This window comes from Triplophysa rosa, linkage group LG1, assembly GCF_024868665.1.
Source record: "Triplophysa rosa linkage group LG1, Trosa_1v2, whole genome shotgun sequence".
Taxonomy (NCBI): Eukaryota; Metazoa; Chordata; class Actinopteri; order Cypriniformes; family Nemacheilidae; genus Triplophysa; species Triplophysa rosa.
The window spans coordinates 2,317,744-2,331,269 of record NC_079890.1 but is presented as its reverse complement, the minus strand read 5'-3'; the positions used below and the strand labels follow the sequence as shown (position 1 = coordinate 2,331,269).

The 13,526-nt window shown below is 37.3% G+C and overlaps 1 protein-coding gene across 6 annotated transcripts in view; it reads right to left on the bottom strand.

The window, feature by feature from the left end:
• LOC130553536 (A-kinase anchor protein 13) overlaps window positions 1-9,461 on the bottom strand; it is a 62,814-nt gene extending 53,353 nt beyond the window's left edge. For 4 of the 6 annotated variants that reach the window (XM_057332564.1, XM_057332587.1, XM_057332595.1 and 1 more), the window contains exons 1-2: window positions 7,378-7,534; window positions 2,000-2,036 (exon numbers count right to left, since the gene is read on the bottom strand). In XM_057332564.1, coding sequence (XP_057188547.1) covers window positions 2,000-2,032 — 33 coding nt within the window. In that variant the 5' untranslated portion in view covers window positions 2,033-2,036; window positions 7,378-7,534. Of the gene's footprint in view, window positions 1-1,999; window positions 2,037-7,377; window positions 7,535-9,425 lie in introns of those variants that run through there. The other 2 variants (XM_057332572.1, XM_057332581.1) reach the window with 2 other exon arrangements.
• Window positions 9,462-13,526: the final 4,065 nt, after the last annotated feature.

Here is a 13,526-nt window from a genome sequence, read left to right as displayed (position 1 = left end):
TGATACTAAAGATGATACTAAAACTGCAGGTTACAATATGCACTTATCTTAACTTTAGTTAAAGTTAAATGACATCAAACTGATATTACCCTCTACATTACACACGACAGCACCATTTGTAAATCTTTATTACAAGCAGTCGTGAATCAGAGTGACATAAGAAGACAGGTTTAAACACCTCAAATTTACTGTATGTGCTCGCTCAGTAAGTAATTTGTGTTCATTTTTAACCCAAAAAGTACCACAAGAAAGCTGTATGTCAATTTTTTGGCTTTATGGCTTATCAAAACATTGCTCTGTGTTTGAGGTTTAAGACCAGGACCACAGATCAACACTGGCTAAAGCCTGGGACACACCAAGCAGATGTCTTGCAATGTCAGGTGGTTTTTAAGCATCGGTCAGCTTTAGTTTTGTTGGTGTGTTCTGCACCGTCACATCTACTCAGACAGTTCAGCGAATGAGCACACAAGAAAAAAACTGACCTAACGAATCCAAACGCAGCATTATCCTGGACCTCACCCATTTAGTGCGGTTTCTCCTTATGTGTTTCTTTCCCTTTTTGACGAGAACAAGACCGATGTCCAATAATTAGGCATGTCCCAAGCCAATCACAAGCCGATCAAGGAATTTTTTAACCTGATCGGGATCGGCTATATTTTGCCCCATCGTTTAACTCTACCGGAGTTTTACCTCAAACTTAATGACACAGATGAGAAGTGTTAGCGGCTGTCCGCTAACGCGACAGAGATGCTGTTTTCTCTTTATTTCAAAAGTGGAAGTTTCAAAGTGAGAGTTCAAGAGATTTACGGGAGTACCACAGAGTGAACTTGCATTATTCAAAGGCAGAAGTCCAGAAAAAAATTGTGTCACCCTGGTTGGAAATCTCTTTATATCCTGTTAGCAATCCATAAGTAAAGTGGTCCAATGATATTTTTATAATTATATATCGTCTGTGAAAGGTGTAGGACCAAACTAACGTTCGCCCAATCATTACATTCGGTCCTAACGCAATGATAGGTCTTGTGTACATTTTCAGTCAACGTATTTTGCATCCCACTGTGCACGCTGTTCACGCAGACACCATACGCCATCAGATCTCCATCTGTTCGTGTTTGTGTTCTGGAGGTTTCAACAGGAGATGGGTGTGAAAAATGTGCGGCTAGTGTAAACAATGGGGAACGCTGCTTGCTTGTAAATAACATAACTTTTCACAGTGATCCAGGGGCGGACTGGCCATCTGGCGTACTGGGCGTTTTCCCGGTGGGCCGCTAACGTATGGGGCCGTAACGGACGCGTTTGCCGCTAACGTATGGGGCCGTAACGGAGGCGGTGGCCGCTTAGACGGACGTATTATAAATGCGAATGCACGCAACGCGAATGCAAAAGATACGTATGCATGCACCACCCCCATCCCCCGTCGACAGATTCGGTGGAGGGCCGATGCGAGCCTAAAAATGCCAGGGCCGATTTTTCTTCCCAGTCCAGCGCTGCAGTGATCCAATATTCCAATGAACAGATGATTAGTATCAAAGACTATAGATGATGGAGAAAAGTGTAAATATGATATTGGCGCTTGATCGACTAAAGTCCTGCCTTTTAGTAAAAAGAGCCAATCGTCAATTGTTAATGATGGATTATTCTCTGTGTGAGGGGAGTGTTGTGAACAACGTGCCAAACTTTGGGCATTAGCGCTGTAGCTAGAGCACACTGGAAAATTGACTTTTAAAACACAAGGTGGGTTTAAGAAACAATTTATAGTACAGTTGATGTAAAGATTAGTTAGAAAAAAAGCTGTTTTGACCAGCAAATAGCTAAAAATAATAGCGTCGTAAATATGGGCATCCTGATCACCCCATGAGGGCTTACTCATACCAACTAGATGACTATACGTTACCACTTATATGTCACATCTCCTCCTCATGTACTTGAAAGCAAAACCATTAACAGTAGCTGTCATGTGAAAGTGTATTTGACTGTGTAAATAATGAGGGATACTTACATATACTGGAGCTTGACAGGGACTCAGTTTCATGACTCTAAAAACAACAACAACAAGAGGAAGATGCTGAAAATTACTCAACAGTCAAAAGCTGCTCACAACACTGACAGTACAACAACGAATACCGATATTTCGTTTCTGTAGTTGCTTTAACTACAGTAATAAAAGAGCTTTATGACTCAATGAGTTTACACATGAAAATACCTCTGGCAAATGTGGAACATGTTAAAATACAGCCCTGACTCTCCGCCGTCTCATATGAGTGAGATAACGTGTTTAGCGGTTTATAAAAATGTCTAAAAGTGATAGTTCACCCAGAAGTGAAAATTCTGTCGTTATTTACTCACCCTCTTGTCATTTCAAACCTTTGTGACTTTCTTTCTTCCGCAGAACACAAAAGAAGATATTTTGAAGAAAGTTTGTAAACGAACAGCACTAGACCCCATTCACTTCTACTGTATGGACACAAAACCAATGCAAGTGAATGGGGTCCAGTTAACAACATTTTTCAAAATATCTTATTTGTGTTCTGTGGAAGAAAGAAAGTCATACAGGTTTGAAATGACAAAGGATGACAGAATTTTTTATTTTGGGGTGAAGTATCAAATTCCAGGTCATACTTCACCCACACAAGTAATATATTGTAATATTAATATTATAACATAATAATAATCTATTTCTCTCTTAAACACACCCATTTTCTGCATACATGTGACAAATCCTTAACAATCTTTAACTCGCCATGATGAACCCATGATGACCTTTGCCCCGTCAACGCAACACTCTACCAACTGAGCTAAGGGAACGTTTACACATCATGAAATATTTCTTACATATCTGAGCAAAGGACTATCAAAGAGTATGACAATAATGCATTTTCTGGGCACGCTTGTAAATAATAAAGCAGTGCTGTTAGATTTAAGGAGGATCAGGTGAAGGATAATCAAGCCGCACTAATAATACACTCTTCTAATCCTCTTCCCCGCTCTCAGTCTGCACCACCTTTTCTTCATACAACCAAAAGTAAGAGTGAAGCCAAGTTCCTTCTTCTGCAATTGATTTTTCTTGTATTAAGCAAAACTTGAACTAAATGTTGTTATTTTTATCCAAAAGGGAATAAAAAAACCTACTGTTCGACATAATATCTTACATAATGTACATAATAGTTCATTTACATTTTTTGATTTTGGTAAAAACCTTTAACAGTTGTGGTGCAGTGTATGACAACGTAACATCTGGACAATTCTAGCATTATGGATGTGACACTTTGCGTCAGGGGCGGACTGGCCATCTGGCGTACCGGGCGTTTTCCCGGTGGGCCGCTAACGTATGGGGCCGTAACGGATGCGTTTGCCACTTAGATGGACGTATTATAAATGTGAATGCACGCAACGCGAATGCAAAAGACACGTGTACATGCACCCCCAACCCCCCCGTCGACAGATTCGGTGGAGGGCCTAAAAGTGCCAGGGCCGATTTTTCTTCCCAGTCCAGCCCTACTTTGCGTTATGTCCAAACATCAAAGGAGAAACAGGGTGCCACACCTTCAGGCGAGGCACATCTGTTATGGGTTCTTTTCATTGTGTTCAACTGCATAAACAGAAGCACAAAGGCAATGCAAGTAGCAATTTATAAAAAAAGAGAAGTTGTTACATCACATTTCATTAAAATAACCATTGGCACATCACCTTGCATGTGACACGTACAGATGGATCTAATCCAGATTTCCTACCAGATGATGAAATTGTTATAAAAACCTTTTCTCTGACACCTGCTCATTCATAGTAATAAACAATAGCCTACATGACAGATTTTGTAGGGACGGAAGGAAGCAAGCGGCGTGTACGCCTGCAAATCTGTCAAACTGCCATTTCCCCTGCAGAATGTGTGTTTCTGAAAGGTTTATGAACTGGATGAGGCACAGCTGGACTGTATGACCGAATATATCGTTACAAACTCTGCGGTACACATATTGTGTAGTAGACTTAGTGTGGCTATCAGCAGGCTGAATGGCTTCACAAAATGTATGCAAACATACACAGTGGAACTTAATTGGCAAAATGAGTTCAGGCAAAACACAAAACTGTGAAACTGTTAGCTTCTAGGGTCGTGAACCCCCAAGCAAGGCATTAAACACCAGGCTGACCCATGAGGACCGTCTTGATGGTCGTTTTAAAAGATCCTCTGCTACTTGACAAATGATTATTTATTTATTACACCGTGTCTACACCGGACGAGACCGGCACACGGCTTGGTCTAATGGGATTGTCGTGTTTCACCGCGCCGCACCGAGTGTGGACAAATCTTACATTTATAACGCATTCTAATGCGTTCTATTGTCTTTTGTCGCATCGCGCCGCGTCCGGTGTAGACACGGTGTTACGATATGATACCCGCTGTGAATTTTAGTAATTGACTATACATCCTATAGTCTCAAAAAAGTTTATACTGTTTTTGTAGATTACAATCTTCAACCATAGGGGACTATAAAGTTTGCAATAATGTCATGTATTCGATTCTCAATGCAAGCTATATATAACATATATTTTTTGTTTTTTTATTTAGTTTTTGTGATTTCTTTATTTCTTTTTCTTGTAAAGCTACAACAATGCAACATTTTGAAAATACTGACCTAAAAAAGTTGGTTGACAGTTTAATATCATTTTAAATTCAATTGAACGTACCTTCAAAATTTAATTGAAGTAAAATGGACATTTTTTGCAGTACGTGTCGGGACTATGAATGGGAAGCCTAAGAGGATTATGGGTAAATCGGTGCGATTTGCTCTGGACGTTTATGTTGCACATAAACTTCAGTCAGAGTTTAAATGGGCGTTCATGGTAGAGCCGATACAATCTGAAACCGGGCGGCTCTTTTAAAGTGTAAGTGATACAGGCAGTGATTTAAGACATTTTTTTCCTTCAAATGAAAAATATAAAAATATCTTATTTTGTGTTCTGCGGAAGAAAGTCATGCAGGTTTAAAATAACGAGGGTGAGTAAATGATGACCGAATTTTCATTTTTGGGTGAACTATCACTTTAAGGTTAAACTGTACTTCTTTAACAACGCCTGAATAAATTATTTTAGTGGCTGTTGCTAATACATCATAAGACAACAAACATAATGCTTACCTGACAATGCAGAGCTGATGTAGTATTCATACAGTTACTGCACTCACACATACTGTATACCGATTTACAGACAAAAGGTTTTGTAGGTACTAATTAAAAAATGCACACTCGGATAGGGTTATTTCATACTAAAATGGATCGCAGGTTTATCCAGACAGGGTCTCGGACAAGAAAAACAAACAACACTGGCATGAGTCTGAGTAACTGTAGTTGTTGTTGTGGCGTGCTCAAGCACATGGAACAGACACTGAATGGTGAAATATAATCCTGGTTGCTTTACCGACATCTGATCGTGACAGTACAGGTGGAAAAGGCAAAGCCTGTGTCATTTACAAGTCATGTGGAAAACCTGGCAGAATCAGTCAGTTTACGCACATTTTGAAAAAAGCTAGAGTGAATTCATCTCTGTTTTTTTGTAGATGATTCTCCAGAGAGTTGTGTTACTCATGCCTGAATGAGTGACTGTTTATATGACTGTTTGGGGGAGTGTGGGCCGGCTGGAGCTTGATGTTTAACTACACGGTCTGTTGAATGAATTGTCCTCTCCATAGCAACAATAAAAGGGAAATGGGTGTTCCGATCGTTATATCCAAAGCGATAAAGACAGGTGTTACAGCAGGAAATATTTATATATAAACGATCAAATTATAAATCATTATTATAAGCTATAAACAATTTGGAAGATATTTGGAAGAATGCTTATAACCAAACAGATCTTGCCCCCATTGACTCCCATAGTAGGAAAATTACTTTGTCACTTTTTTGTTCTGTTGAACACAAAAGACATTTTGAAGAATGTAGGACAGCAAACAGTTCTGACTCCCATTGTATTTTTTCCTACTACGGGAGTCAATTGAGGGCAAAATCTGTCTGGTTATAAGCATTCGTCCAAATATCTTTCTCTGTGTTCATCAGAACAAAGAAATGTATACAGATTTGGAACAACTTGAAGGTGAGTAAATGATGACAGAATTTTCATTTTTGGGTGAAGTATCCCATTAAGCATTGAAAATTGTCCCCAGTGTTGTGTGTCCTCCTCACCTCACATTCTTTGCACATTCTTTAATTTATTCTTCACTCACTTTCCAAAATTTGATGTAATCCAAAGAGCGTATTATTCATGCCGAGACAGGTAAAAGCCAAAAGAAATATTTCCATTTTATTGTAGTTTATTATTATTTAAAACGTTTATATTTTCCTTTTTTATGTTGAATTTACTCTAATTTTTGCAATTTATTATGAGCTTTTGACATTTTATTTATTTATTCCTTAATTTTATACGATAATAGTATATTATTATATTAATATAGTATATTATGAGTTTAATTTATTTGTAATTAATTTTCTTTTTTTGCCAGTTAATTTTAACGCTAAAGCATGCTAGTGAATGGCCAAGGCAATTTTTTTGTTTAATTTAGTTTTTTTTCTTGTGCTTCTTTTAAAGGGATACGTCACCCAAAAATGAAAATTCTGTCATCATTTACTCACCTTCGAGTTGTTCCAAATCTGTATAAATTTCTTTGTTCTGATGAACACAGAGAAGGATATTTGGAAGAACGCTTGTAACCAAACAGATTTTGCCCCCCATTGACTCCCATAGTAGAAAAAAAACGTTATCTTTTTTTGTTTTGTTCTGTTGAACACAAAAGAAGACATTTTGATGAATGTAGGACAGCAACCAATTCTGGGGCACTTTTGACTTCCATTGTATTTTTTTCCTACTATGGGAGTCAATGGGGGGCAAAATCTGTCTGATTCTAAGCATTCTTCCAAATATCTTTCTCTGTGTTCATCAGAACAAAGAAATTTATACAGATTTGGAACAACACGAAGGTGAGTAAATGATGACAGAATTTCCATTTTTGGGTGAAGTATCCCTTTCAAGTTTTTAGACTTTTTATATTCTGTGTAAGTTCCATTCAGAATGCCCTCTTTATAAGCAAAAAAGACCCTTTAAAATACTTGAATACTTTAAACTGTTCATTTTTTAAATTTGCCACAATTTCACGGTTTAGCGTCACACTACTACAATATCTTGTATTTCATTCATATTTGACAACATGACATTAATTCAAAGAACTAAAACAGTTTGCTGCTTCATCATAATGTTAATAACCAAGAAACATAAATTTCCAATCACGTTTACTACGAGAACTGGCCTATTTGTTTTTTCACTAGCTCAACAACCACATTTCTCTTTCAATCCTCCCCATCCGAACAAACTCTCTTGATCATGCGAGCTTACCTTAGCTCTTGACAACTCAAAATTATGTCCAGCCGAGCTCATACCTCCATTATATCAGCATATTGCAAGAAGAAAGACCCCAAAAGAGCACACCTCAATCCTCACGCATCTCCGGTGCATGACAGGTTAGGTCACGGCGATGGTTAATACAAGCTAAATACGGCTTTGTGTTTGGCAGCAGATAAGAGGCGTGTGATGTCACGGGTGGGGGAGGTAGGAGACCGTGGCTCAGGTGTCCGTTTCCAAGTGCGCTTGAGTAACACAGACCCGCCGTCTGTTTGGTTAATGTTCTCCTATCTGCTGCTTTGAAAAACCTGCCGTTATTGCTGCGATAACTGTTTTATTCCCTGCAGGAACAATCAGCTTTTTATGGGACATTATTTACTTGTATTGCAATTACTGACGTCATGTAAACTGGGTAACAAACCCAGTTGAGTAACACTGCAAACAACAAACATAGGGAATCACTACAAATGAGCGACTGGCCAATCCAGCACCTCAGTGATGACGTATTTTCGTAGGCTAACCCAGAAGTAAGCGCCTCTCCGGTTCCCTCGACCGAACGCCTATGCATTTTTCCCATAGACTTTTGGAAGATGGCAAAAAATAAGCTTTGTGATTAACAAAGGTTTATGATGATGTTTACAAAATCTTTACAAATTAACACAGTATGTGTTACCTTTGCAGCCGAAATACAATCGGCAGAAGTAAAAAGCTATAAACAGACTACACTTAAGGTCGCTCGATATCAACGTCACTACCACCAAGCCTCCGACAACTCTTTCAAACTTTATTAAAAATGTGTTCCCTGGTCAGTAATTACTCCGTGAATGATTCCGTATCTACGTTTTAAGAGATCTGTGCCCATGTTGCATTATTTGTGAGTTTTATACGCGCGATGACGTCTAACGTCGCCACCAAAGGAAGTAGTCGCTTTTAGCAACTTGTTAGCAACCGCCATTTTTAAGACACAATAAGGCTTTTAAAAAATCACAAGCGGGTTATAATTGGTCATAGAATAAAACAGGTTTTGTTTACCACAGACCATATTTCAGGCGATTTACCAAAAACCCATTCAAAAAACCCATAGACTTTGAGGCGATGGAACCGGAAGGCCTAAAATGCTAACTCGCTTCCGGGGTTTGCATACAAAAATACGTCATCTCTGAGGTACTCAATTGCACCACTAAACAAATATTTTCCTCAGGAGATTGAGAAACCACTTTGATGTATCCTTCAATGTTTTCAGATATTAAAACATGCCAAAATCCACGTGTTTGTCTTTGAATTATAATCTGGGGTAGGAGAAAGTACTCTTAATACCATTAAATATTGAAGGCCATTTCTGATGTCAATTGTTTAAATTGCAAATAGGATTGCTTTACACCCATGAGCGACAGACACATCATCAGACCATCAGTAGAAATGGTGAGGTAGGTTTGCCAGGTAGAAACTAGTATGCTATCATATAAAACAATGCTGCCAGACAGACATGACTTTGACTTACAAAATTCCCTTTTCAATTTCATGGGGTCTTTAACAGTTACTGGCCCGGTTTCACAGACAAGGCTTAAGACAAGACTATGCCTTATTTAAATTAGGATATTTAAATCGCTTTTATTAAAATGCCTTAGATAAAAATAGTACTGTGTGCATATTGAGACAAAACAATGGCAATTACATATTTTAAGATATGTCAGGGCAATTTATTTTCAGTTTAGACAGCTCAAACTTTCATTTTAGTCTGGGACTAGTCTTAAGCCTCGTCTGTGAAACCGGGCAATGGTGTTTAAATACTGGAGTCAGGTTGTGCACCTGTTAAGTATTAAACAAAGTAAATCGATATAATCACATTTACCTCCCTTTAACCTAAGTAAAATAAAAACTATTAATTGTTTATGTTGTATTACAAAGTCCACAATATCGTAACACATGCCCGGTGTTTTCACAATGGCATTTAAACTTTATAAAGAAAAGCTATTAAACACTCACTTTAACACGACGGTGTGTTTCTCAACGTGTACCTGTATTATGAATTAAACTCTTACCTGTTAACTGGACACTTCTGAAGTTAGACACACCGGTCTCAGGTCAGATGAAATCCATGTTTCATGATACTGTTCGAGGAAACTAACTGTGGCGTTGAACATTTGAGAGATGAATGCCGTTGCACGTGATGCTGTAGACCTGTGTCCTCTAGAGGGCGCTCGGCGGCTCACAATCTAAGTAACAAACATCGAATTCTTCTGTGCTTCTTAAAAGAAATGTGTACATTATAAAGTATAACCGTTACATTCTGTTTTTTCTAAATACTGTTAGTTGATATATTCACTGAGATCCAGCTAAACTAAAACTAAAGTATTTATTACATGACATACATCGTTTGATAATCACTATTGGGCCATTCTCGTCAGCCTTTGAACAGCGAATCTGCTGCTGCAGTCCCGACCGTATGGCAACAATTTACCGTATGAACAATTTGTTCGAGTTGACCCATACTAGCCTGCCACTGACTGGCGAGATTAGCCGGTTGCAGGCGGGGGAGGAGTGAAAAGACGGCCGTCAGGTCGGACACTTCGTGCTTCCCGTAAGGATATGAACCTACAGCCGACCACGGGATATTCATTTCTATATCACGGATTAAGCGAATATGATAGGAATGCCTGTTTTTTGCATTAAGATCAGTACAATAAACATAAAATGTGATATAAAAATCAAATTTGTGAGTATAATCGTAACCTTGTGCGTCAGAATAAACACGCAACACATACAGTACACGTGAACATTCTGGCCTATCTTTAAATGTTTGTTTATATTTTAAGAAGTCTCTCTTCTGCTTTTCTTTAACCTGTTTTATGTAGGTGTGTAAATACATAATGAAATTGTTGTTTGCAAGAGGCAGACTCAATTAATAAAAATCATTCTAAAGGCCTCTAATTGTGTCACTTTATGAATTTGTTTTGTTGTAGCTTTTAAAAAACATAAATGTCATTTGAATGTACTGTTTTATGAGGTGTACTTTCTGTGAATGTAAAGAAAGGGGTATAATACTGTACATTCACCATGAGTTTAAAAAGAATGATACAGTACTTGACTTAAAAGTGGACTTAATTCTTTAAAAGGAGACTGTTTGCAAGAGCGACATCGTCATCCTCCTCCTCAGCTGGACACAAGTCACCCTCAGGTACATTTATGTAACCGAGATAATAAAATCGCTAAAAGTTTCTCTGTACAGTAACTATGCAGCAATGTTTTCATTTAGCAGGTTAATTTCTCACAACCCAATAATCTGTAACGTGTCTTTATTGGATGTTATAATGCAAGTTGTTCGTTCCTTTTTAAGAAAATAATCTTAATAGTCCATAAAATAATACCTGACAAAAAATATAAAGCACACAATGAACGAGCTTAGTAAAGACAGAATTGCTACTGTACAGGAATAAAACTTTTAGCGATTTTCTTTATTATCTGAATTACATTCAATTATCTGAGGCTGAGGAGGACGACGATGAGGAAGACGCTTGGATCCACACCGCGCATGACTTACCTACTTCAAATACCAATTACTAATATACTAACTAAATAAGAAAGTAGTTTTAAGTACAAACAATAAAGATAACAGCATGCAGATCGTTCTCTAAGATTCGTTGCACTGTACCGTCTTCAGTATCGACTTCCTTGTCAGGGAGCTGTCAATCAAAAACTCACTAGCCAATCAGCGTAAAGTGGCCATAAGTCCCGCCCACACGTGAGTTTGTGCCAGAAAGGCGAACGAAAACTTGAGAAGCGTAAACGAAAACTCGGAAAGCACAAATGAAAAATCTAGAAGCGAATTCAAAACTATTATTTGCAAAAACGAAACTTAGAAAATTGTTAAGAAAAACAGCAGTTTTTTTTAAAACCATGTCACATTCTTGCAATTGAGTTTATTGTTTTCATTATCAAAGTGTTTTTTTTCTTTCTCATTGTATATTTTGTTCGTTTTTTAAAAGTTTGCGTTAATTTTCATTGACACAAAAGTAATCCCATACATAGTGATGTACACGGTAAAAGATAAATGATAAAATTATTATTTAGAGCGTGCGCACCTGACAACTTAAAGACAACTTCTATACTGAATATATAAATACAACTGCTATATGAAGACGTCAATTATAATTATATTACCATTTCGTATTACGCACAATCTAACTTTAGGGTTTGTATAAAAAAACTTTCTATAAGATTTGTTGTCAACTAGTTTGTTATAGTACGCCCTCTATCGGTAAATAATCAGATTGCAATCTCAAACTAAAGGCGAAATCTAGAAGGATCACTGGTTCAGCATTTCTATGATGCTTGCAGAAGTTGAAGAAGCAACTGCCTTTAGATATCGTAGATACAAAATATACAATAAAATAAACAATAAAAAACCCTGCATGTGTAACTAACTAATATGTTACCTGTAAAAAAATGAACCCGGGTTAAAAGTGTAGTAGGCTACCCATGTGGCAGATTAAACCCATTGTTTTTCTCAGAAACATGTTTACTGTCTGAAAGAAAGATCACCCTGAGAAAACACTGTGTATTCTCTGTGGATGGCCTATAATATGTTGAAATGGAAGTTGAAGGCTCTCTGAATAATGAGCTTCATGGTGTTCAATGAACTTTCCCCAGTCTTCAGAAAAGCCCAAGACCACCCTTCTCGCCCAGTAGAGCTCTGGTGTTAGATAAATAAGGAAACAGTCAAAGAAAAGACTGCCTTTATATGTCACGCTGAGCTGCACTTCAACACATTTGTGATAGCTGGAGAAAGGAAAGCGTGGGTTGAATTTCAATACCTCGTCGCTTCAGACAGCCACCAAAGAGAGACGGGAGACAAGCATGGTACAATGAAGAACATCGCCAGCTTTGTCCAATCACAGAAGCTGTTTTGTACGTGGAAGGACGTGCTGGAGGAGTTATGGTAACTGGGTGGGCTGTCAAACTGTGGCCTGCTATGTCAAAGTTCATTCGTGCAGAGATGAATTTGGTGTGAAGAAAAAACAATGTGGTGCTTTTGTTGGAATTGAATCCCTATATTGTACATTATTAACGTGATTATAGAATGATAGTTGCTGTAGGGCAGTTGATATTTGATTGGATATATACAGTATATAATACAGAAAAAACACATATAGGCTAATACAGATTCAATTTGATTAAAACTCATTTTTATTGTATTTTATTTAAAAATAATAATTTTCTAAAAATAAATATGTAATACAAGTATAGGAACATCAGTTAAAGCACATTTAATATACCGTATGTACATTGTGATCTAGTAATGCAGGGGTTCTCAACCTTTTTCACTCTAAGGTCCCCCACTGTATTTAACTATTTTCAAAGGCCCCCCTCCTGCTCACAAAAACTCACCAATAAAAGAATATGTTTGATAATAAAAAGTGCTTATTCAATATAAAAATTGATATATAATAAGAAATACCTTGGTTTTTAGTTGTTTTAAAATATTTCACTGCATATTTTCTCTAAATTTAAATGATTCGTCATCCTGAGGCCCCCTTGGAAGTCAATTTTGATGTCCATTACAGATAATGAACCATCAGCTGTTTGTCTAAACCAAATGTCCTTTTTGTAGAGTGTTTGCCCTTTATTCCAGTAGAATTTAATGGCGTTTCATTGGATCCCATCTGCCACATAACAAAAACCATTACCAGAACCATAGATACCATTATTGTTTCTATTAAAACCAACACAATTCCCATCAATGTGATAAAAATGGCTGATTCCATTATTTGTTTCAGCAGGAATATAATACAAAAACATATTTAATATGCAATTATTCCTATTTAAGAATGATTTGATTTATAAAAATACTGTACAGACACAAACCTGAGACCGCTTAAATAATTTGCACATTAAAAGATTATTAACAGATTATAGAGTTACTGTTTATCATGCTAAATATTTCAGAGAAATTTGTGAGGAGCTTCATGGCAACTTGAAAAATATAATGTTGAATAAAAAAATCTGAATTTTATAATGATAGACTATAGCAGTGGTTCTCAAACTTCTTCATTGTAAGGCCCCCTTTGTGTAGGGTGTGCATCGCTTTGTGCCCCCCCAAATAAAGACTTGTAATCTTAAATTTACAATAAAAAACATATTCA